This window comes from Pristiophorus japonicus, chromosome 19 (genome assembly GCF_044704955.1).
Source record: "Pristiophorus japonicus isolate sPriJap1 chromosome 19, sPriJap1.hap1, whole genome shotgun sequence".
Lineage (NCBI taxonomy): Eukaryota > Metazoa > Chordata > Chondrichthyes > Pristiophoridae > Pristiophorus > Pristiophorus japonicus.
Window position 1 is genome coordinate 96,426,683 of NC_091995.1, and position 22,095 is coordinate 96,448,777.

At 50.0% G+C, this 22,095-nt stretch overlaps 2 protein-coding genes and 1 non-coding gene across 3 annotated transcripts; all 3 read right to left on the reverse strand.

Moving 5' to 3' along the window:
- Positions 1-6: 6 nt before the first annotated feature.
- Positions 7-9,012, reverse strand: ift27 (intraflagellar transport 27 homolog (Chlamydomonas)). Its single transcript, XM_070862384.1, has 7 exons — positions 8,914-9,012; positions 8,029-8,108; positions 5,816-5,875; positions 5,636-5,695; positions 3,632-3,749; positions 2,644-2,753; positions 7-125 (listed from the first exon to the last, which is right to left on the reverse strand). The coding sequence occupies exons 1-7, from the start codon at positions 8,945-8,947 to the stop codon at positions 27-29; spliced, it is 561 nt and encodes a 186-aa protein (XP_070718485.1). The 5' UTR covers positions 8,948-9,012; the 3' UTR covers positions 7-26.
- Positions 9,013-14,506: 5,494 nt separating this feature from the next.
- rpl3 (ribosomal protein L3) lies at positions 14,507-21,805 on the reverse strand. The gene is made up of 10 exons (XM_070861872.1): positions 21,748-21,805; positions 20,787-20,979; positions 19,430-19,598; positions 19,031-19,166; positions 17,883-18,069; positions 16,917-17,077; positions 16,308-16,409; positions 16,119-16,214; positions 15,237-15,356; positions 14,507-14,638 (listed from the first exon to the last, which is right to left on the reverse strand). The coding sequence occupies exons 1-10, from the start codon at positions 21,748-21,750 to the stop codon at positions 14,594-14,596; spliced, it is 1,212 nt and encodes a 403-aa protein (XP_070717973.1). The 5' UTR covers positions 21,751-21,805; the 3' UTR covers positions 14,507-14,593.
- On the reverse strand, positions 17,153-17,247 carry LOC139230752 (small nucleolar RNA U83B). Its single transcript, XR_011587983.1, has one exon. It is a non-coding gene; the product is annotated as a small nucleolar RNA U83B (small nucleolar RNA).
- Positions 21,806-22,095: the final 290 nt, after the last annotated feature.

Consider the following 22,095-nt stretch of genomic DNA (forward strand, 5'->3'; position numbering starts at 1 on the left):
GGTTGAGAGGGGCTGAGGGGACGGGGTCACACGATGGATCGGATGTGTTCCAGCTTCTCCTCGTACATGCGGTGAAAGGCCCGGGCCAGACTCTGCAATGGGGCGTCACAGTTGTCCATCTCTTTCTGCAAAGACACAGAAGGCAAGATTTGCTGTTTTTATTTCAGATTGCAGTACCCACAGTACTTTGCTTTTGTGGAGTTTCATTCATTGACACTTCCCTTCCAGGAATACCCACCTTGAAGAAGTTCTGCTCTTCCCCATGACCAGATCTCTGTCTCTTTTACCTTGTTCGACTTCTTTGTCTCTCTAATCTCTCCTGCCTTCCCCCCTCTCACAGACCGTCCCTTTTGTTCTTTCTTCCCCTCCCCCTTTCAGTGCTCCTTAATCAATCCGTTCTTTTCGAACATTCACCAGTTCTGACGAAGGGTCGTTGACCTGAAACATTAACTCTGTTTCTCTCTCCACAGACGCTGCCCTGACCCGCCGAGATTTCCAGCATTTTCTGCTTTTATTTCAAATTCCAGCATCCGCAGTATTTCAATTTGCAGAATAGAAGATGCTGCTTATGGCCAAAGTGCCACGGGAGAAATCGGAAGGTACAGCAGCCCAAACTCTCCCCCCCTCCCCGCGCCCCCACCCCCCTCCCCGCGCCCCGCCCCCGTAAGCCGTTCCCTAGACCCAGCCCGTCCCAGTCCCCTTTGATCAATGCGGCGCACATTATTATACACACATCCCTTTTTACTTCTCTTTATTTTATGCGGGGTTGCATTTGTACATTTTGCCCCACCAGTGCACTCACAGGACTGTCAGCATGGCTTACACGCTCAGTACAGTCGTGTTGTACAGTTCACGATCAGCGAGCCGACAGGTTGGTGTCTGGGTCATGACCAGGACTGGGAACGCTCGCTGACTTATTCTTCACCGAGACTGGTTGCTGCTCCCCGGACTGAGCGCTGCAGCCCCAGCACAGACTGGAGCTTGAACCGCGAGCCCTCTTGGTCGATTGGCTCAGCGTGCTTACCAACACAGGACAGCTCCTCAAGTCGTCAGTTCACACCGTTATTATTTCTTCCACATTTTAGGTGTCAGCCGTGGCTCAGTGGGTAGCATGCTCATCTCGGAGTCAGAAGGTCGTGCGTTCAGGTCCCACTCCAGAGACAGGAGCACAAAGTCTAGGCTGACACTCCCAGTGCAATACTGAGGGCGGGCCGCACAGTCGGAGGGGCAGTACTGAGGGAGCGCCGCACTGTCGGAGGGGCAGTACTGAGGGAGCGGCGCACTGTCGGAGGGGCAGTACTGAGGGAGCGCCGCACTGTCGGAGGGGCAGTACTGAGGGAGCGCCGCACTGTCGGAGGGGCAGTACTGAGGGAGCGCCGCACTGTCGGAGGGGCAGTACTGAGGGAGCGCCGCACTGTCGGAGGGGCAGTACTGAGGGAGCGCCGCACAGTCGGAGGGGCAGTACTGAGGGAGCTCCGCACTGTCGGAGGGGCAGTACTGAGGGAGCACCGCACTGTCGGAGGGGCAGTACTGAGGGAGCGCCACACTGTCGGGAGGGGCAGTACTGAGGGAGCGCCGCACTGTCGGAGGGGCAGTACTGAGGGAGCGCCGCACGGCAGGAGGGGCAGTACTGAGGGAGTGCTGCACTGCAGGAGGGGCAGTACTGAGGGAGTGCTGCACTGCCGGAGGGTCAGTACTGAGGGAGCGCCGCACGGTCGGAGGGGCAGTACTGAGGGAGTGCTGCACTGCAGGAGGGGCTGTATTGAGGGAGTGCTGCACTGCAGGAGGGGCAGTACTGAGGGAGTGCTGCACTGCAGGAGGGGCAGTACTGAGGGAGTGCTGCACTGCCGGAGGGTCAGTACTGAGGGAGTGCTGCACTGCAGGAGGGGCTGTATTGAGGGAGTGCTGCACTGCAGGAGGGGCAGTACTGAGGGAGTGCTGCACTGCAGGAGGGGCAGTACTGAGGGAGTGCTGCACTGCCGGAGGGTCAGTACTGAGGGAGCGCCGCACGGTCGGAGGGGCAGTACTGAGGGAGTGCTGCACTGCAGGAGGGGCAGTACTGAGGGAGTGCTGCACTGCAGAAGGGGCAGTACTGAGGGAGTGCTGCACTGCCGGAGGGTCAGTACTGAGGGAGCGTAGCACTGTCGGAGGGGCAGTACTGAGGGAGTGCTGCACTGCAGGAGGGGCAGTACTGAGGGAGTGCTGCACTGCCGGAGGGTCAGTACTGAGGGAGTGCTGCGCTGCCGGAGGGGTGGTTTTTCGGCTGAGACGTTAAACCGAGGCTTCATCTGTCCTCGCATGTGGAATTTAAAAAACCCATGGCACTATTTCAAAGAGAGCTGGCCACTATTTATCTCTCAACCAATGTCATGATCACATTGCTGATTGTGGGAGCTTGCTGTGCATATATTGACTGCTGCGTTTCCCACATTGCAACAGTGACCGTGCTTCGTGGCGTCCCGATGTGGTGAAAGGCGCTCCATGGTCTTGCTGAATCTCCCCGTCTCACTTGTGGAACGGCCACATGGGTGAAGAACTGGACGGCTTGCGGATATTCACAGAGCTGGAGCCTGCCTAGTCAGTGCCTTGGGAAAGAGGAGACAGAGGAGGGAAGAGAAAGCGGGCAACACTCCGTTCACTTACCGCGGAGGTCTCGTAGTATTCCAGGCCCTGGCTGGCTGCCCATTCCTGCGCCTGTGCGGACTCCACACAACGCCTAGAGGCTAAATCTGTCTTGTTGCCCACAAGCACTCCTGCAAACCAAAAAGGAAAAGACTTGCATTTATATAGCGCCTTTCATGACCACCGAACATCTCAAAGCGCTTTACAGACAAATGAAGTACTTCTGGAGTGTAGTCACTGTTGTAATGTGGGAAACGCGGCAGCCAATTTATGCACAGCAAGCTCCCACAAACAAAAATGTGATAATGACCAGATAATCTGTTTATTTTGTTATGTAGATTGAGGGATAATTTATGGCCGCAGGACACCAAGAAGAACTCCCCTGCTCTTCTTCGAAATAGTACCATAGCATCTTTTATGTCAACCTGAGAGAGCAGACGAGGCCTCGGTTTAAAGTCTCATCCAAAAACCAGCACCTCCGACAGTGCGGCGCTCCCTCAGTACCGCCCCTCCGACAGTGCGGCGCTCCCTCAGCACTGCCCCTCCGACAGCGCGGCGCTCCCTCAGTACCGCCCCTCCGACAGTGCGGCGCTCCCTCAGTACTGCCCCTCCGACAGTGCGGCACTCCCTCAGTACTGCCCCTCCGACAGTGCGGCACTCCCTCAGCATTGCCCCTCCAACAGTGCAGCACTCCCTCAGTACTGCCCCTCCGACAGTGCGGCGCTCCCTCAGCACTGCCCCTCCGACAGTGCGGCGCTCCCTCAGCACTGCCCCTCCGACAGTGCGGCACTCCCTCAGCACTGCACTGGGAGTGTCAGCCTGGATTTTTTTTGTGCTCAAGTCCCTGGAGTGGGACTCGAACCCACAACCTCCTGACTCCCAGGCGAGAGTGCTGCCCACTGAGCCACAGCTGACACTGACAAAGGCAGTAAGTGGCTGAGGGAGCAGTTACTGTGCAGCCTTTCCCCACATTCCGCGGCGACGTCCCCGGAGCGGGAGGCGCACTGACCTGCCAGCTGCCCGCTGGGAGCCTGCGCCCTGGTGCGTTCCAGCCACTTGGCACAGCTGTTGAAGGAGTCCATGTTGGTGATGTCATACACCAGGCACAAGGCGCCCGCAAGGTCCCACTGTTTGAATGGAGGAAATATAGCGTTAAAAACAAAGAGCGGAGATCCACGCCGGCGGGCGCTGATTGGCTGAGAGCCATCTTAACATAAGCACATAAGAAATAGGAGCAGGAGTGGGCCATATGGCCCCTCAAGCCTGCTCCGCCATTCAATAAGATCATGGCTGATCCGATCATGGACTCAGGTCCACTTCCCTGCCCGCTCCCCATAACCTCTTATCGTTTAAGAAACTGTCTATTTCTGTCTTAAATTTATTCAATGTCCCAGCTTCCACAGCTCTCTGAGGCAGCGAATTCCACAGATTTACAACCCTCAGAAGAAATTTCTCCTCATCTCTGTTTTAAATGGGTGGCCCCTTATTCTAAGATTATGCCCCCTAGTTCTAGTCTCCCCCATCAGTGGAAACATCCTCTCTGCATCCACCTTGTCAAGCCCCCTCATAATCTTATACGTTTCGATAAGATCACCTCTCATTCTTCTGAATTCCAATGAGTAGAGGCCCAACCTACTCAACCTTTCCTCATAAGTCAACCCCCTCATCCCCGGAATCAACCGAGTGAACCTTCTCTGAACTGCCTCCAAAGCAAGTCTATCCTTTCGTAAATATGGAAACCAAAACTGCACGCAGTATTCCAGGTGTGGCCTCACCAATACCCTGTATAACTGTAGCAAGACTTCCCTGCTTTTATACTCCATCCCTTTTGCAATAAAGGCCAAGATTCCATTGGCCTTCCTGATCACTTGCTGTACCTGCATACTATCCTTTTGTGTTTCATGCACAAATACCTCCAGGTCCCGCTGGACTGCAGCACTTTGCAATCTTTCTCCATTTAAATAATAACTTGCTCTTTGATTTTTTTCTGCCAAAGTGCATGACCTCACACTTCCCAATAAGAGCAGGCTAAATGGGGGCATGCAACCTTATACTACGCTACTGCTGCTGTAAGAGACACAATAAATGGTCGGACACTGAGAAGTGAAGAGGAACAGAGGGACCTGGGAGTGCAGGTCCACAGATCCCTGAAGGTAGCAGGCCAGGTAGATAAGGTGGTTAAGAAGGCATAAGGAATACAAGAGCAGCGGGGTTATGCAAGAACTGTATAATGCACTAGTTAGGCCACAGCTAGAGTACTTTGTGCAGTTCTGGTCACCACGTTACAGGAAAGATGTGATCGCACTACAGAGGGTACAGAGGAGATTACACAGGATATACGGCACGGAAACAGGCCATTCGGCCCAACCAGTCCATGCCGGCGTTTATGCTCCACTCGAGCCTCCTCCCGTCTTTCCTCATCTAACTCTATCAGCATAACCCTCTATTCCCTTCTCCCCCATATCCTTGTCCAGCCTCCCCTTAAATGCATCGATACTATTTGCCTCATGAGGGGCCTAGATTTACGAGGATGTTGCCTGGACTGGAGAATTTTAGCTGTGAGGAAAGATTGGATTGGCTGGGGTTGTTTTCTTTGGAACAGAGGAGGCTGAGGGGAGACCTGATTGAGGTGTATAAAATGATGAGGGGCCTGGATAGAGTGGATAGGAAGGACCGGTTTCCCTTAGCAGAGGGGTCAACAACCAGGAGGCATAGATTTAAAGTAATTGGTAGAAGGATTAGGGGGGTGTTGAGGAGAAATGTTTCCACCCAGAGGGTGGTGGGGGTCTGGAACTCACGGCCTGTAAGGGTGGTAGAGGCAGAAACCCTCACCCCATTTAAAAAGTACCTGGATGTGCACCTGAAGTGCCATGAAGTGGGACTTGAACCCACAACCTTCTAACTCAGAGGAGAGAGTGCTGCCCACTGAGCCACAGCTGACACTATGGGAGAAAACAGCTTCAAAGACTGAAGCCTCTGGAAGAAACAAAGCCCCTCTAATCGGTCCCTGTACCTGGCTTTCCACCATGTCGTAGAAGATTTCTTTTCCCGACGAATCGAATAAGAAGAGCTCCTGGAGACAGGGAGAGAGAAGACAACAAATAAACATCCCCTCACCGATAGCCTGTCGTAATGCTCAGTCGCAGTTTGATACTTCAAACAGAACGATGACACGTGCTTCTTAAATACTCACCACGCTGTCAGAGGTGTCTGGGATGGGGATCGGATTTACAAAGACTTCCACTCCAGTTGTCTAGACGGGATAAGGAGAGTTAGTACTTTCACTCTCACACCCACGTCCCAAGTAAATAAAACACGACACTCTGTAACCTCAATAACTAGAACTCATTAAATAAACCTTCTGCTTGCAAGGTTCAAACCTCACCAAAGGCCCAAAAGAATTCCAGCATTGGGGTATAACAACATTGCTTAATAGGAACAGGAGTCAGCCATTCGGCCCCTCGACCATTCAATGAGATCATGGCTGATCTTCGGCCTCAACTTTCACGCCCGATCCCCTTTCTCCAGATTCCCTTAATATTCAAAAATCTATCGATCTCAGCCTTGAATATACTAAAAGACTGAGCCTCCACAGCCCTCTGGGGCAGAGAATTCCAAAGATTCACCACCCTCCGAGTGAAGAAATTTCTCATCTCAGTCCTAAATGGCCGACCCCTTATCCTGAGACTGTGACCCCTGGTTCTAGACTCCCCAGCCCCGGGGAAACACCCTCCCTGCATCTACCCTGTCAAGCCCTGTGAGCATTGTGTATGTTTCAATGAGATCACCTCTCATTCTTCTAAAGAATATCACCTCTAGAGAATACAGGCCAAGTCTGCTCAATCTCTCCTCATAGGACAATCCCCCCCCCCCCCATCCCAGGAATCAGTCTGGTGAACCTTCGTTGCACTCCCTCTGTGGCAAGTATATCCTTCCTTAGGCAAGGAGACCAGAACTGTTCTGAACCCGATGAAGCGCAGAAACATCAGCGCTAGCACCCCGCAGCTGTGCTGCATCATGTGTGGCCACCTTCCCTGACTGGTGCAGAGAATGCTCCATCTGGTGTCTGGGCAATAATGGCCTGGGTGCACTGTCAGTCACCCATGCTGTGTACAGAGAGCAGCTATCAGACGCCACCTCCTTTTAGTAACTTTATAATAACAGTTGTGGGAACAGGGTGTCAGCCATGGCTCAGTGGGCAGCACATTCGCCTCTGAGTCAGAAGGTCGTGGGTTCAGGTCCTACACCAGGGACTTGAGTTAAAAAAATCTAGGTGACACTCCCAGAGCAGAGCTAAGGATTGCTGCACTGTCGGAGGGGCAGTACTGAGGGAGTGCCGCACTGTCGGAGGGGCAGTACTGAGGGAGCGCCGCACTGTCGGAGGGGCAGTACTGAGGGAGTGCCGCACTGTCGGAGGGGCAGTACTGAGGGATCGCTGCACTGTCGGAGGGGCAATACTGAGGGAGCGCCGCACTGTCGGAGGGGCAGTACTGAGGGAGCGCTGCACTGTCAGAGATGCCACTTTCAGATAAGACGTTAAACAGAGGCCCCGTCTGCTCTCTCAAGTCGACGTAAAAGATCCCATGGCACTATTTCGAAGAAGAGCAGAGGAGTTCTTCCCGGTGTCCTGAGGCCAATATTTATCCCTCAATCAACACAACAAAAAGACACATTATCTGGTCATTACACATTACCCTGTGTGGGAGCTTGCTGTGCGTAAATTGGCTGTCACGTTTACCACATTACAACAGTGACTACAAGCCAAAAGTACTTCATTGGCTGTAAAGTGCTTTGAGACGTCCGATGATTGTGGAAGTCTATAGAAATGCAAGTCATTCTTTCTCTCTCTCTCTCTCGCCGCCTTTAAGATGCTCCTGAAAACCAAGCTTTTGATAACTTTCTGATCTCATATAACTCTGTGCTAAATTTTGTCTGATAACACTCCTAACTCGCTCCAAGTCCCGTTCACCCATTTGTGCTCGCTGACCTACATTGGCTCCCGATCTAGCAACGCTGCGATTTAAAATATTTTATCCTTGTTTTCAACCCCCTCGAAAGACTCGCTCTCTCCTCCTTTAAGGTGCTTCATAAAACCTAACTCTTTGTCCAAGATTTTGGTCATCTGCCCGAATATCTCCTTATCTGGCTCAGCGTCAAATGCTTCTGTGAAGCGCCTTGGGTCATTTTACTACATTCAAGGCGCTAGATAAATGCAAGTTTTTGTTGTACCGTTCCAATGTTCTTTTATTCATTCTCGTAGTGTGGGCATCTTTGGCAAGGCTGGCATTTATTGCACATTTATCTTTTTTCTTAAATATTGTTTACTGCCTTAGGTAGCTCTCTAATATCTTATACACCTCTCCACTGCCCCCTTTCAAAGGCTGAATCACGGACTAGTAGACATACCAGGGTATAATTTTTCAGAAAGTGAGCGCTCTCGCTGCGAAACACGTGTGCCAACGCACTCTTCCCCACAGTGGAGTCACCTGGAAGAAACAGAGAAAAAGACAAACATTGTGATAGGAGGGCCAAAAATCAAAGAATACAGCGAGCAGCTCACTGGGGTACAGAGGTGTACGGGTTACGAGACTGGACTCGGAATCCAGAGATTACGACAAATAATCCAGAGCGAACACGAGTTCAAATCTCATGATATTTGAGAATTTGAATTTGAAAATCTGGGAATACAAATCTGGCATCGGGAGTGTCTGCCGTGGGTCAGTGGGTCAGTGGGTCGCACTCGCTTCTGAGTCTGAAGGTCATGGGTTGAGGGGCAGTGCTGAGGGAGTGCCACATTGTCGGAGGGGCAGTACTGAGGGAGTGCCGCACTGTCGGAGGGGCAGTACTGAGGGAGCGCCACATTGTCGGAGGGGCAGTACTGAGGGAGCGCCACATTGTCGGAGGGGCAGTACTGAGGGAGCGCCGCACTGTCGGAGGGGCAGTACTGAGGGAGTGCCGCACTGTCGGAGGGGCAGTACTGAGGGAGTGCCGCACTGTCGGAGGGGCAGTGCTGAGGGAGTGCCACATTGTCGGAGGGACAGTGCTGAGGGAGCGCTGCACTGTCGGAGGGACAGTGCTGAGGGAGTGTCGCACTGTAGGAGGGGCAGTACTGAGGGAGCGCCGCACTGTCGGAGGGGCAGTACTGAGGGAGCGCTGCACTGTCGGAGGGGCAGTACTGAGGGAGTGCCGCACTGTCGGAGGGGCAGTACTGAGGGAGCGCCGCACTGTCGGAGGGGCAGTACTGAGGGAGCGCTGCACTGTCGGAGGGGCAGTGCTGAGGCGCTCACTCACCCGCCAGCACACACTTGGCCCGCAGTCTGACCATCCCTCCCCCGCCTCATAGGCCGCCCGTCGCCATTTCCCCGCTCTCCCTGGTTACCGCTCCCTGGCAACGCCCGGCCCCGCTTCCGCCATCACCCCATTGGCCAACGTTACTGCCCTTTCCACTCTCCAATTGGCTGAGCTGGCCGTCAATCACATTCGCCGCCGCCTGATTGGGGGCATTCCCGTTCCTCGTCTTTAATTGGCTAGGCGCGACGTCAATCAAATTCTCCACCGTCTGATTCGGTCTGCTTTCCCGTGCCTAATTGGCTAAGCGGGCCGTCAATCAAATTCCCTGCCATTTGATTGGATCGTCTCTCTCCACTCCTCGTCTCTAACTGGCTTAGCCCAATGTCAATCACATTCCCTGCCTTCTGAAGACCCAATCAAAACTGAATGTCGCTCCCCCAGGTTGCCGCCCCCTGGCCCTGAGTGGAGGGAAGGGCCAATAGTTTTATTATAACAAGAAAAGTTTTTCTATTTATAATTATATTTTGAATTTGCAATAATTGAGTGGATAGGAAGGACCTGTCTCCCTTGGCAGAGCGGTCACCAACCAGGGGGCATAGATTTAAAGTAATTGGGGGGAGGTTTAGAGGGGATTTGAGGGGAATTGTCTTCACCCAGAGGGTGGTGGGGGTCTGGAACTCACTGCCTGAAAGGGTGGTAGAGGGAGAAACCCTCACCACATTTAAAAAGTACCTGGATGTGCACCTGAAGTGCCGTAACCTACAGGGCTACGGACCGAGAGCTGGAAAGTGGGATTAGGCCGGGTAACTCTTTGTCGACCAGAGCGGACACGATGGGCCGAATGGCCTCCTTCTGTGTCGTAAATTTCTGCCATTCTTCTTTGAAATAAGACGAGGCGTACTGTGTTTGTCATTGTGCAAGACCAAAGTCAGGCCGCGCTTGGAATACTGTGACCGGTTTTGGTCTCCTGGGTGGTATCATAAGAACATAAGAAATACGAGCAGAATTAGGCCATCTGGTCTCTCGAGCCTGCTCCGCCATTCAATAAGTTCATGGCTGATCCGATCTTGGCCTCAACTCCACTTCCCTACCCGCTCCCCATGCCCTTGATTCCCTTATCTCTCAAAAATCTGTCTATCTCCACCTTAACTATATATTAAATAAATATTGAGGCTCTGGAACGGGTACAGAAGAGGGCCACTGGACTAATTCCAAGTCTAAAGCATCTTAGTTATCGATATAGGCTAAAAGAGTTGGGATTCTTTACCTTAGAGCAGCGTAGGCTATGCGGGGATATGATTGAGGTTTATAAGATAATGAAGGGAATAGACGGTGTTCCAGCTGACCTGTTTAATTGAAATAAACTGTTAGGCAGGACCAGGGGGCACAAACCTAAGTTGTATTGGGCTAGATTGAGGTTAGATGTCAGGAGGTGGGTCTTTTCCCAGAGAATTATAGACCTCTGAAACAAGCTGCCGTTTCATGCGGTGGATGCAGTCACTGAATACCTTCAGACCAAAGCTGGATCTGTTTCTGGCTGCGGCGGAGATTAACTCTTACAGAAGGGTGGGTACTGCAGGGGATTTAATGGCCAGAGATCTGGACTAGTTTCGATTGCCTAAGTGGGTCAGAGAGGAATTGCCCACAAATTTTTTTCTCTTGGGTTTTTTATCTGTATTTTTGCCTCTCCCGGGAGATCACATGGTTTGGGGTGGGGTGGGGTGGGGTGGAGCGTGTATGTTGTGATACACACGGTATCGCAATTGTGTGGGACTGGCTCGATGGGCCAGATGGTCTTTACCTGTCAGTCATTGTTCGTCTGTTCGTAATGCCTTTTACATCCACCCGAGAGGGCAGAAGGGGGCCTCGATTTAACGTCTCAACCTCTGAAAAACAGCACCTCCGACAGCGCAGCACTCCCTCAGTACTGCACTGGGAGTGTCAGCCTAAATTTTTGTGCTGAAGTCTCTGGAATGGGGACTTAAACCCCCAAGTTTCTGACGCAGGGACAAGGCGACCCACTGAGCCACAGATGACATATTGGGAGATTTGTACCAAACTTACTAACCCCTCCTTGAGTTGAGTTCCTGTTCCTTCAGCTTCCTCGCCAACCTCAACCAAGAGCGTTTATTTTCTTCTCTTCTGAAGGGGTTGACTCGTGCTAGGTGTTAAGTTCTATTGCCACCAAATTGTACTTGACCCAACTCTTAATGTCTGTATCAGGACTTTTAGATTCACATAGGATGCCCGGGACAGACCGACCATTCTGCCCAACGTGCCTTATGCTGGTGGTTTTGCTCATCCCACCTACTCTTCATCTAACCCAATCAGCATAGCCATCTATACTTCATTGGCTGTAAAGCAGGTTGTGGAAGAAGCTACAGAAATGCATTCTAACCATGAGGTGAATCACACCCAGGCCCAACTCAGTCTCCACCTCCTATTGGTGTCACTGGATAGAGATAGGTCTGCGCTACTGGAACAGGGGAGGGAGCCTGTTTGACCAATGTTTGACAAGGACTATGATATCAATATTGAAAGTGGGAAAAGTATTGGAATTTATAGCCTCACAGTATTAGGCAAACAATTCTTTGGTGTGACATCCTGTTCACTATTTGAACAGGAATAAATCATGTTTGAACATCCATAAAACTAACCAACCAGCAACTTTCAATCCAATATCTCTAAAAATGAGGGACATGGAGCAATCAGTTGAGGCCAGCGATGTTTTTGCCAAGGGGAAAGAATAGAAGGTTTTATTTCCCCGTTAAGTTCAATATAATAAACCAAGAACTTGCATTTATTAATATCTTTCACATCTTCAGGATATTAAAATGCACAGCCAGTGAATTAATGAACTGAAATTAATGACTCAATTTATTGGGCAGAGCCGACAATGTCAAATGGTAGTCAGGCTAGGAAGCTTCAGCAATCATAGAAAAGTCAATTAGAAGATGCTAAAATTCATCAGTTAATGATAATATACTCAGCATGGATTGCAAAGTTTGCATGGCTCATTTTAGAGACTAGCATTACTTAAACATAAAACATTCAGGACACTTCAGAGACACAATGATCAGACAGGAATTGACACCGAGCCTCGCAAGGAGATATTAGGACAAGTGACCAAAAGCTTGGTGAAAGAGGTACGTTTTAAGGAGTGTCTTAAAGGAAGCAGAGGTTTAGGGAAGGAATTCCTGAGCTTAGGGCCGAGGCAGCTGAAAAAACGATTAAAAAATGCGCAAGGAGCCAGAATTACAGCAGCAGAAATCTCAGGGGAGTAGGTTGGGGATAGGGAGGGGCAAGGCCATGGAGGGATTTGAAAACATGAGAATTTTAATTGAGGCCGTTAAGGCTGTGCAGTCTTTGAGGCCAGTTTAAGTCTAGCTTCATTGCCAATTGGAAAAACTTTGGCCGTGCCTTCAACCAGTCCCAATCTCTGGTATTCCCTCCCAAAGCATCTTCACCTCAGCTCTGAAACTTAAAATCTTCCTCTAACCAACCTTCGGTCACATGTCCTAGATCATCTTTGGGGCAGTCAATCATGTAACGTGTCATCAGTCATGCCACTACATTGAAGGCACTCCCTTAAATCGATGGATTGTGAGTGTGCTGATGAAGAGTCAATGTCAGTGTCAGCCGTGGCTCAGTGGGCAGCACTCACCGCGGAGTCAGAAGGTTGTGGGTTCAAGTCCCACTCCAGGGACTGGAGTACAAAATTCCCAGGCTGACACTTCGTGCAGTGCGCTGAGGGAGTGTCGGAGGGGCGGTACTGAGGGAGCGCCGCACTGTCGGAGGGGGCAGTACTGAGGGAGTGCCATCTTTCAGATGAGACGTTAAACTGAGGTCCTGTCTTCCCTTTCAGGTGGACATAAAAGATCCCATGGCACTATTTTGAAGAGTAGGAAAGCTCCCCCTGGTATCCTGGCCAATATTTATCCCTCAATCAACATAAAACAATTATCTGCTCATGATCACATGGTTGTTTGTGGGAGCTTGCTGTGCACACTTGTGCGCAATTTGGCTGCTGCGTTTCCCATTATTAGTGACTTCATTGGCTGTAAAATGCTGAGACGTCCAGTGGTTGTGAAAGACGCTGTATAAACCAGTCTTTCAATATGATCACATTGAAAGGCAAATGAGGCAGATGTATGCCCAGTGCTGGGCAGCCAGATCTAGCAAACTCGAATTAAATCAGAATGCTCAAACATGGACACTAACCTGGCCTGTTGCACATCTAATCTCCATCATCCTCACCATTGTGCCAGTCTTCCCCAAGGTCTGGAATTCCCTCCTTAAACCTCCCAAGTCTCTCATTAAAACCTACTTCACTGAAAGCTTTTGTGCATCGGTTCCAATAACTGGCTTGGAGTCAATTTCTGTGCCAAGAACACAATAGGAGCAGGAGTTGCCTATGCAGTCGTTCGACCTGCTCCGCCATTCACTATCATGGCTGATCTGATCTTGGCCTCAACTTCACTTTCCTGCCTGTTGCCTATAACCCTCGACTCCTATAAATCAATCCATCTATCTCCACCTTAAATATATTAAATGTGGAAAATGCCAAAGATTCACAACCCTCAAGTCCCAAATGGACAACCCCTTATTAAACTATGCCCCCTACTTTGAGGTGCCACACAAAAGGATAATATGTAGGTACAGCAAGTGATCAGGAAGGTCAATGGAATCTTGGCCTTTATTGCAAAGGGAATGGAGTATAAAAGCAGGGAAGTCTTACTACAGTTGTACAGGGTATTGGTGAGGCCACACCTGGAATACTGCATGCAGTTTTGGTTTCCATATTTACGAAAGGATACACTTAGCTTTGGAGGCAGTTCAGAGAAGGTTCACTCGGTTGATTCTGGGGATGAGGGGGTTGACTTATGAGGAAAGGTTGAGCTTCTACTCATTGGAATTCAGATGCATGAGGTGATTTTATGAAAACATGTTAAGATTGAGGAGGCTTGACAAGGTGGATGCAGAGAGGATGTTTCCACTGATGGGGAGACTCAAACTGGGGGGCATGATCTTAGAATAAGGGACCACCCATTTAAAACTGAGATGAGGAGATTTTTTTCTGAGGGTTGTAAATCTGTGGAATTCGCTGCCTCAGAGAGCTGTGGAAGCTGGGACATTGAATAAATTTAAGACAGAAATAGAGTTTCTTAAGCAATAAGGGGTTATGGGGAGCGGGCAGGGAAGTGGACTAGAGTCCATGATCAGATCAGCCATGATTGTATAAATGGCTCGAGGGGACATACGGCCTACTCCTATTTCTTATTTCCCCCCCCACGGGGGGGCGGGAAGGGGAGAACACCTTCTCAGCATCTACCCTGTTGAGCTCCCTCAGAAATTTGAACATTTCAATATCACCTTATTCCTCAGAACTCCAATGAGTCTAAGCCCAACCATCCCTCGATTCAACAGGACTGGGGTGCACCTTCAGATTCCAGGAACTGATTGCTAGAGAAATTCAGGAAGCTGCAGGAAGTGCACTCTTATTTTTAAATATAAATATAAACTTGGAAGCACATCAGGCTAAACCCAAGCACAGCCCTATCACTGGACCAAAAATGCTAATAGAAGCCAGCAATTTTTTTTTTTTTTAAATAAAAATATTTATTGAACAGTTACAATCAGTGCAGGAACAGTGTCCCAACTGATGAAATTGGTCCATGGTTTATGCAGTCTCTTCCTTGGCAATTCGATCCTTCTTCAGTGGGCCCTGCGAGCAAAAACGAGATACAAAAAGTCAGATAAACAGGCAAAGCACAAGAACCGGGCCAAACAAGTTCACGCAATCCACACGAGTAAGGCAGTAAGTTGATGGCGATTGCAATCAGTGAATTCAGAGAAATTTACAGCACGGAAGGCCATTCAGCCCATCGTGTCCGCGCTGGCCGACAAAAGAGCTACCCAGCCTAATCCCTCTTTCCAGCTCTGGGTCCATCACCCTGCAGGTACCTTTTTAAAATGTAGTGAGGGTTTCTGCCTCCTGAGTTCTAGACCCCACCATCCTCTGGGTGAAGACATTTCCCCTCAAAACCTCCCCACAATTACTTTAAATCTGTGCCCCCTGGTTATTGACCCCTCTGCCAAGGGAAACGGGTCCTTCCTATGCATTCTATCCAGGCCCCTCAATTAGGTCTCCCCCTAAGCCTCCTGTTCCAAAGAAAACAGACCCAGCTTCTCCAACCTTTCCTCAGCGAAAACTCTCCAGTCCAGACAACATCCTTGTCCCCTCTGTCTGACTTGGTCACAATGTACAGAACGGAAGCAATGTCAGAAACCAAAGGAGTCACATTTGTAAATAAATCACTCACCATGAACGCCTTCTTCTCCTCGATGGTCTGGAAGCGGCCGTGACCAAACTTGGAAGATGTGTCGATGAATTTCAGGTCGATCTTTTCCAGGGCCCGACGGCTGGTCTGCACCAACAAGGACTGCAGGGGTGGCAAGGGGACAATTCAGTGCTGTGTGCTATGCAGAGGGGACCGCCGGCCAACAGGGACACTTGCAGGGAGGGCCTACATATTTCAATGCTGTGCACTATGGAGGGGACAGCTATCCAACTCCCAACAGGGGCACGCTAGCAGGGAAGGTCAGCATATTCCCACCAACTTTAAGCTGGACTGACTTTACCCACCTCTCCACCAAAAGACTGAATCGTTCAGCCAGTAAGCCAGCCCCTTCTGATAGGATCACAATTCAGACATCCCAACCTGGACATACAGGCCGCTCACAGCTGCAGGGTTGCACTGGGACCACCTTCACCACACTGACTGTGGGGGTTCAGGAAGGTCCATCACCTTTTAATAGGGCCATTAAGGACAGGGAAATAAACCCTAGCCTTGCCCATGGATGATTTTTTTTAAATCACGAACTGGAGATGCTTTCTATCCAGGAAGCCTAGGCGCTATCCACTGCCCCTCCCAGCCCACTGTTCTCTGGGCTCAGGGAAGTGTAGGCTGGTTCCTGTGGGGCAGTGTATGTTGAGCTATATTTTTCAGTGGGACACCCAAGTGAAGCACTTTAGGGTATCACAGGGCTAGCCCATTGTTCAAGTCAGTGACCATTTCGATGCAGGACCTGAACACTCCAAGGGTAGTTGCACTATTCCTGCCCCCCAATATAGCAAATGGGTAAGTAAGTGCCCTTCACCGAGAAGGACAATAAACTAAGAGTAAAGCGGAACAGGTGGTCACCTTGCGCAGAGTGAGTACGCGCTTCTTGGTACCAATAACGCAGCCCTTCACCATCAGGAAGTCGTTGGTCACTTGGCCGTAGTGAGGAAATCCTCCCTGTCGAGACAATGAAACTAGTCAGTGCACAAAGCCCAGCGATACACAAGCCACAGTGTGCAAAGCCTTGGATAGTCAGTTGGCTTCACTCACCAGGGGGTTGATGCTCTTGTCAGTCAGGTCATACTCCGTAGCGGCATTGTTCTTCACTAACTTGCCATCCTTGGTCTGGTAACCGGCACCCATTCTGTAGATCTGAGAATTCCCAGTATTAGTACACATCCCAGGAGGGATCAGTGCCGCAACACTAACCAGGTGCTGAAGACATCTCTTTACAGCTAGCCTTACTGCAATCAATCTGATGTACAGAACAGGATTATAGGAGTGCAATCTGCTTCACAAATGGATGCCTGGAACACTTAACAGATCTGTTCCTGCTAATGCCAACAGAGCAGTTGCGAGTGTACGTATCAACACCTCTGCATTATAAGTGGGCACTTTCAACCAGCATCACTAAGTGACCAAGAATCTGTCGGGATTGTTGTAAAAACCCAACTGGTTCACTGATGTCCTTCAGGGAAGGAAACCTACTGTCCTAACCCAGACTGGCCTGTGTAACTCTAGACCCACAATGCTCAAGTAGCCTAGTAAGCCACTGGGTTCAGGGCAGCTAGGGATGTAGGCCTTGCCCGTGACACCCACATCCCAAGAATGAAGTCCCTCTGCCCCCTTCAGACCATGCCCATTACACAAAGTGTTTACCTTCTTGTTGATCTCAGTGCGGTGGTGGTAACCCTTCTGACCGGCACGGGCAACAGAGAAAGCCACACGAGCAGGATGCCAAGCTCCGATACAGGCAACCTTGCGCAGACCCTTGTGTGTCTTCCTGGGTAGCTTCTTGGTGTGCCAACGGCTGGTGACCCCTTGGGGAGAGAAGTGACAGCTGTGAGCAACAAACAGCAGGGCACTGAAATACCATTCTGCAACAATCAGTCACTGGAGGCCTCAGAAGGAAGGCAGCATGGAATGGCTCCTCATCAGAGTCAGATGCTGTTACCAACACATATTCCATGTTATCATCACAGAATGCTCCAGAGTCAAACAGAAATGTTCTCCCAAAATCATAGAAAGTGACAACACATTCGGCCCATCATGTCCGAGCACCACCCAGCCGAATCCCAGTCCAGCTCCTGCTCCATAGCCCTGTAGGATACAACACTTCAGTGTGATGAGGCTTTCTATCTCTCCCACCCTGTCAGGCAGCAAGTTCCAGACTCCCACCACCCTCTCTCTGGGTGAACATTTTTCTCCTCGCATCCCCTCAAACTATTACTTTAAAATTTATGCCTGGTTATTGACTACTCTGCTAAGAGAAAGAGGTCCTTCCTATCCTCTCTAGCTAGGCCCCTCAATTTTATACACTTCTACAAGGTCTCCCCTCAGCCTTCTGTTCCAAAGAAGGCCCCAGCATCTCCAATCTTTACACTGCTAAAATTCTCCAGTCCAGGCAACATCCTTGTAAATCATCTCTATACCCTCTAGTGCAATCACATCTTTCCTGTAATGTGGTGACCAGAACTGTGCACGGTACTCTAGCTGTGGCCTAACTAGTGTTCGTTAGTTCAAACGTAACTTCCCTGCTCTTGTATTTATGCATATATGCCGTGCATATATAATACACAAAGAACCACAGTTGCAGGTTATTAAGGTGCATAATATGTTCCATACCCTTGAAGCCGTGGCCCTTAGTTACACCGATGACGTCAATCATCTCATCCTGCCCGAACACCAAGTTGATAGCAACCTGCTGCTCCAGCTTCTCGCGCGCCCAGTCAACTTTCTCCGCGATGGTCCCACCGTTCAACTGGATCTCCATGATGTGGGATTTCTTCTGTCGCAAGGGGAGCAGACGCATCTAGAGGGGAAGGGAGGCAGCATTCGAATGATCAGAGTGCAAGTGGAGCTCACCAAAAGGGCAAGACTCCAGTCCTTGTCCCTCCATGGGCTCACCCCTCCCCAACCCATCCAAGCGCTACAACCCTCGAGATCCCTGTTGTCCATCCCATAACTGCACCATTGGTTGCCGGGCCTTCAGCTGTGTAGGCCCCCCCAGTTCTTCAATTCCCCCCTCCAAACCTCTCCGCATTTAAGGTGCTCCTTAAAACATTCTTCCATCAAATATCTGCACCTGTGGCTTGGTGTCAGATTCTGTTTGATAACTTGTGTCCGGATTCACCCAGCCACAAATGAGTGCAATGTAAAGCAAAATTGTTGCCTCAACCCACAAATCAATATTGGAAAAAATCTTCCTGTAAATCAGGAATGGTGAAGCAGCCAGTGCTAGCCTATAGCAGACGCTGGGCCAACCAGGACGGTCAAACACTTGCACCAAGTGCCAAGCAATGGTCGTCACCAACCTCCCCATGCACCTTCAATGGCACCTCGATCAAGTCTTGCATTACAGAGGGGGGGAAAACAGCAGTGACCAATAGCAGGGCTGCGGCTGGACTCTCTACAAAAGCTCATGTCTGCCCTCCATCTAGATGGATATAGCCACTCGACTTTTGGAGTCAAGAGATGGAGATCGGGCTGGAAAGTGGAGTTGAGGTCGATGATCGGCCATGATCTCACTGAATGGCGGAGCAGGCTCAAGGGGCCGTAGGGCCTACTCCCATTTCTTATGTTCTAGCACACAGCCTTGCCAGCTTTGGAAGACACGGTGACTCTCCCGGTGGACTTGGGGACCCTCTTTAAAAAGCTCAATACTCATTGGCCTTACATCTTGGATTGAAGTGTACCAAAAGTTGCAGACTATACCAGGTTGGCAAGCTAGACCACCCCCCCCAACCATGCAATCACAAACTCCTGCTGCTTACCTGCGTGTGGGCAATGATGCGGATAACCTGGCAGTACTTCTTCATGCTGCCCAGGTCCTTCTCCAGCTGCTTCTTGCCATCATCGTCCTGCCATTTCTTGCAGTACTTGGTGAAAGCCTTCTTCTTGGACTTATACCTTTAGAACGAGACAAGAGAGTATTGACGCGACCCTTCGTCACACAGCGTGCGAGCGGAAGGAACCAGCGTCACCAAGTGGGACGGCTCATTGTTGGGATCCAAGGATAATTTCCCCCAACAAGCGGAGCCTGAGCTCATCGGCCTGTATCGCCACAGCCGAGCGGAGCCGCTGATAATTGAATCCAGATTAATACCTTTCCGCATAATCAAAAACAGTGCTACAAAAAATACACAGATTCAGCAACTGTGGGGCATATTTACCAGTTCTTGTAGAAGCGTCGCTTGCACTCGTCGCTGATGTGCTCGGCAAAGATGGTCTTGAAAGTGCGAAGGCCACGGGGAGTCTCAACATAGCCGACCAGCCCAACGATGACCATTGGCGGCGTTTCAATCACAGTCACCGCCTCGACCACCTCCTTCTTGTTCACCTCTGCAGGAGATCAGCAATTCATTTACAATTAGCAGCCATTTCAAATCATCGCAGCGTGGCTAGTTGAGCCAGTTATTGGAGGACAAAGCAGCAACCCTTATCCATGGATGCACACACCAAGCCTGCCACTGGCCAGCTTGACCACACCACCCACTGTCAAACTCTAGTCCCACACTCTGGTATCTGGACAAAAGAAACTGCAGACTCAAACCGGCTTACTACCATCCCAGGGGAGGGGGGACATCTCTGCAGTCACCAAGGACAAATTCTCATCTAGTTTTTAATAACACTACAGTCAGCAAACTCGACATTCAGCATAAACCACCAGTGGTGATGTTTATGACCGCCCGTCGAGAGTATCATCATGTGTAGTTTGAGCCTGAAGCTGTTAGCAGAATGAAACATTGAGATATAAATAAAACGGCACATGCACTTCTCCACAATTGGAGCTCCGCTGTCATCAAGTGACTGCTCACATCATAACCATGAACCTGTGCAGACCCCCATGATCTAATTAAAGGGCAGAATGGGCTCAAATAGTCGACACTTGTTCCTCCAGATACTCAAATGGGGGTGGGGCTGCAACTTTAGGCAAGACAATGCAGTAAATTGTCAGCCATCCCTCACCCATGCTTTGGATGGAGCAGTCACAGACCCCAACACAAATGCAGCTGCAGGGTAGGTAGCATTACCTCTGCCAACAGAGGCCGCAAAATGCTGTGTCTGGGCTGGGGTAACAAACTGAACATTTAAATAACGCCTTCATATGACTTCCCATCCACACCATAGCTTGAGTTATTTGCATTTCCAAACACTGCGCAGGTTACTTGCAAACTTCACCCAGCCAAGTATCTGCCAAACACATCGAGCCACCATTTGTAGGTACAAGGCAAACAGATGATCCCACAGTACAACCGTGACTACACTCCAGAAGTACTTCATTGGCTGTAAAGCACTGTGATACCCAGTGGTCGTGAAAGATGCTATATAAAGGCAAGGGATCTTCAAGGGAACACCTCCAGTGATGGGTGAACCATTTAGAGAAGTCAGGCTCTGCCCATTGTCAGGACACAAACTGACCCTCAGTGAGGACCTGCTGCTCGCACAGGGCTGGGGGGGGGGGGGGCGCACAGGGTACGATTAACATTGGGGGGGGGGGCGCCTTCGGGCAAATCAAACATTACTCACTTGAACCAGGTCTGTCCACCTCACGGACAATGTGGGTCATGCCAGCCTTGTATCCCAGGAAGGCAGTCAGATGGATGGGTTTGCGTGGATCGTCCTTGGGGAAACTCTTCACCTTGCCCCTGTGTCTGCAGCTCCTCTTGCGGGGCAGGAAGCCCAGGGAACCGTGCCTGGGGGCAGAGAACTTGCGGTGGGACTGTTGGGAGAGGAGAGAAAAGTCAGGGTTTACTAAAGGTGGGATTCAGTTCAAACTCTCATTGCACTTTGCAAACTAAAAGGGAAAGCTAGTTCTAAAAGAATTAACCAAAAACAGCTGCATTTAGATTTTTAAAAGTGAAAAGTGCACACTTTGTAGAGGCACAAAACTGCAGGAAAAGCAGCTTGCAATTACTTTTGTTATTTCTTTCTCACCCCTTTCCACCATTAAATTTTTGCATTATTGCATAATTAACCTACAAGTGCAAACTATACACTTTGCCAGCAAAAAGCCTCCAAAAATGCGGCGTTTCCATCCCATCCGTGCTTAACCAGACCCTGGCCCGCTGATCTGGGCCATCACCTCGCTGGACTCCATTTTGGAAGCCGGCGGAACACCAGTTTGCCTTCAGCAATTGGGGCCCCTTTATCCAAATAGAACTCGGGAAATACGCGCATAAACATGGAGCTAGAGCGACAGAGCCGCGATATCATCGGATAGCGGAGGCCCAGCAAGCAGGATGTCTCGGATTTTACTGGGATTGCAACGGGCAGGCCAGGCCGGCGGCCGCCATTTTGTATTCAACGGCAAAGAAAACATGGGGTTATACTTTTAAACCACTTATCCCGACATCATCCTCAAAACATCCGATCAATATAACAGTTATACAATTGTTTAGAGCGGTCTGTATCAGTCACTGGCTGCGGCGTGGCCCTACATGCTCGGATGGCTGTGATATAAACCAGATTAAAAAAACATAAAACTCACCATTTTTTTCAATCTGGCCTGAAAGAGGCAGCAACCGACCCGCGTCTCGCCTTTTATACCCGGCTGATGACGTCACTTCCTGGAAACCGGGGTTCTTCATTAAGTATTTTTAAATTAATCCCATAATATCAATTTATCCTCTAATATAAATTACTCTCTTTGAATTTTCAATTATTACCTATGCATTGAAAAAAGATTACTCTTCGATATCTTAATATTTATTCTGCATTTCTATTGAACCCAACGTCACTTCCGATGTCCTTTCTTGACATCCCATTGGCCAGACATTTTATTGCCTAATTTTACAAAAGATGATTCCTTAACATTCTTTTAGCTATAAAGGTTAAA

Coding starts and splice junctions, on each gene's coding strand:
- ift27 (XM_070862384.1), bottom strand. CDS start 8,947: ATGGTCAGACTGCGGGCCAAGTGTGTGCTGGCGG. Junction 5,876..8,028: donor TTCTGAAAAATTATACCCTG/GTATGTCTACTA, acceptor TATCCCGTCTAG/ACAACTGGAGTGGAAGTCTT. Junction 126..2,643: donor AATACTACGAGACCTCCGCG/GTAAGTGAACGG, acceptor GTGTCTTTGCAG/AAAGAGATGGACAACTGTGA.
- rpl3 (XM_070861872.1), bottom strand. Junction 19,599..20,786: donor GGTGGACAGACCTGGTTCAA/GTGAGTAATGTT, acceptor GATCTCCTGCAG/AGGTGAACAAGAAGGAGGTG. Junction 14,639..15,236: donor AGGAGAAGAAGGCGTTCATG/GTGAGTGATTTA, acceptor TTTTGCTCGCAG/GGCCCACTGAAGAAGGATCG.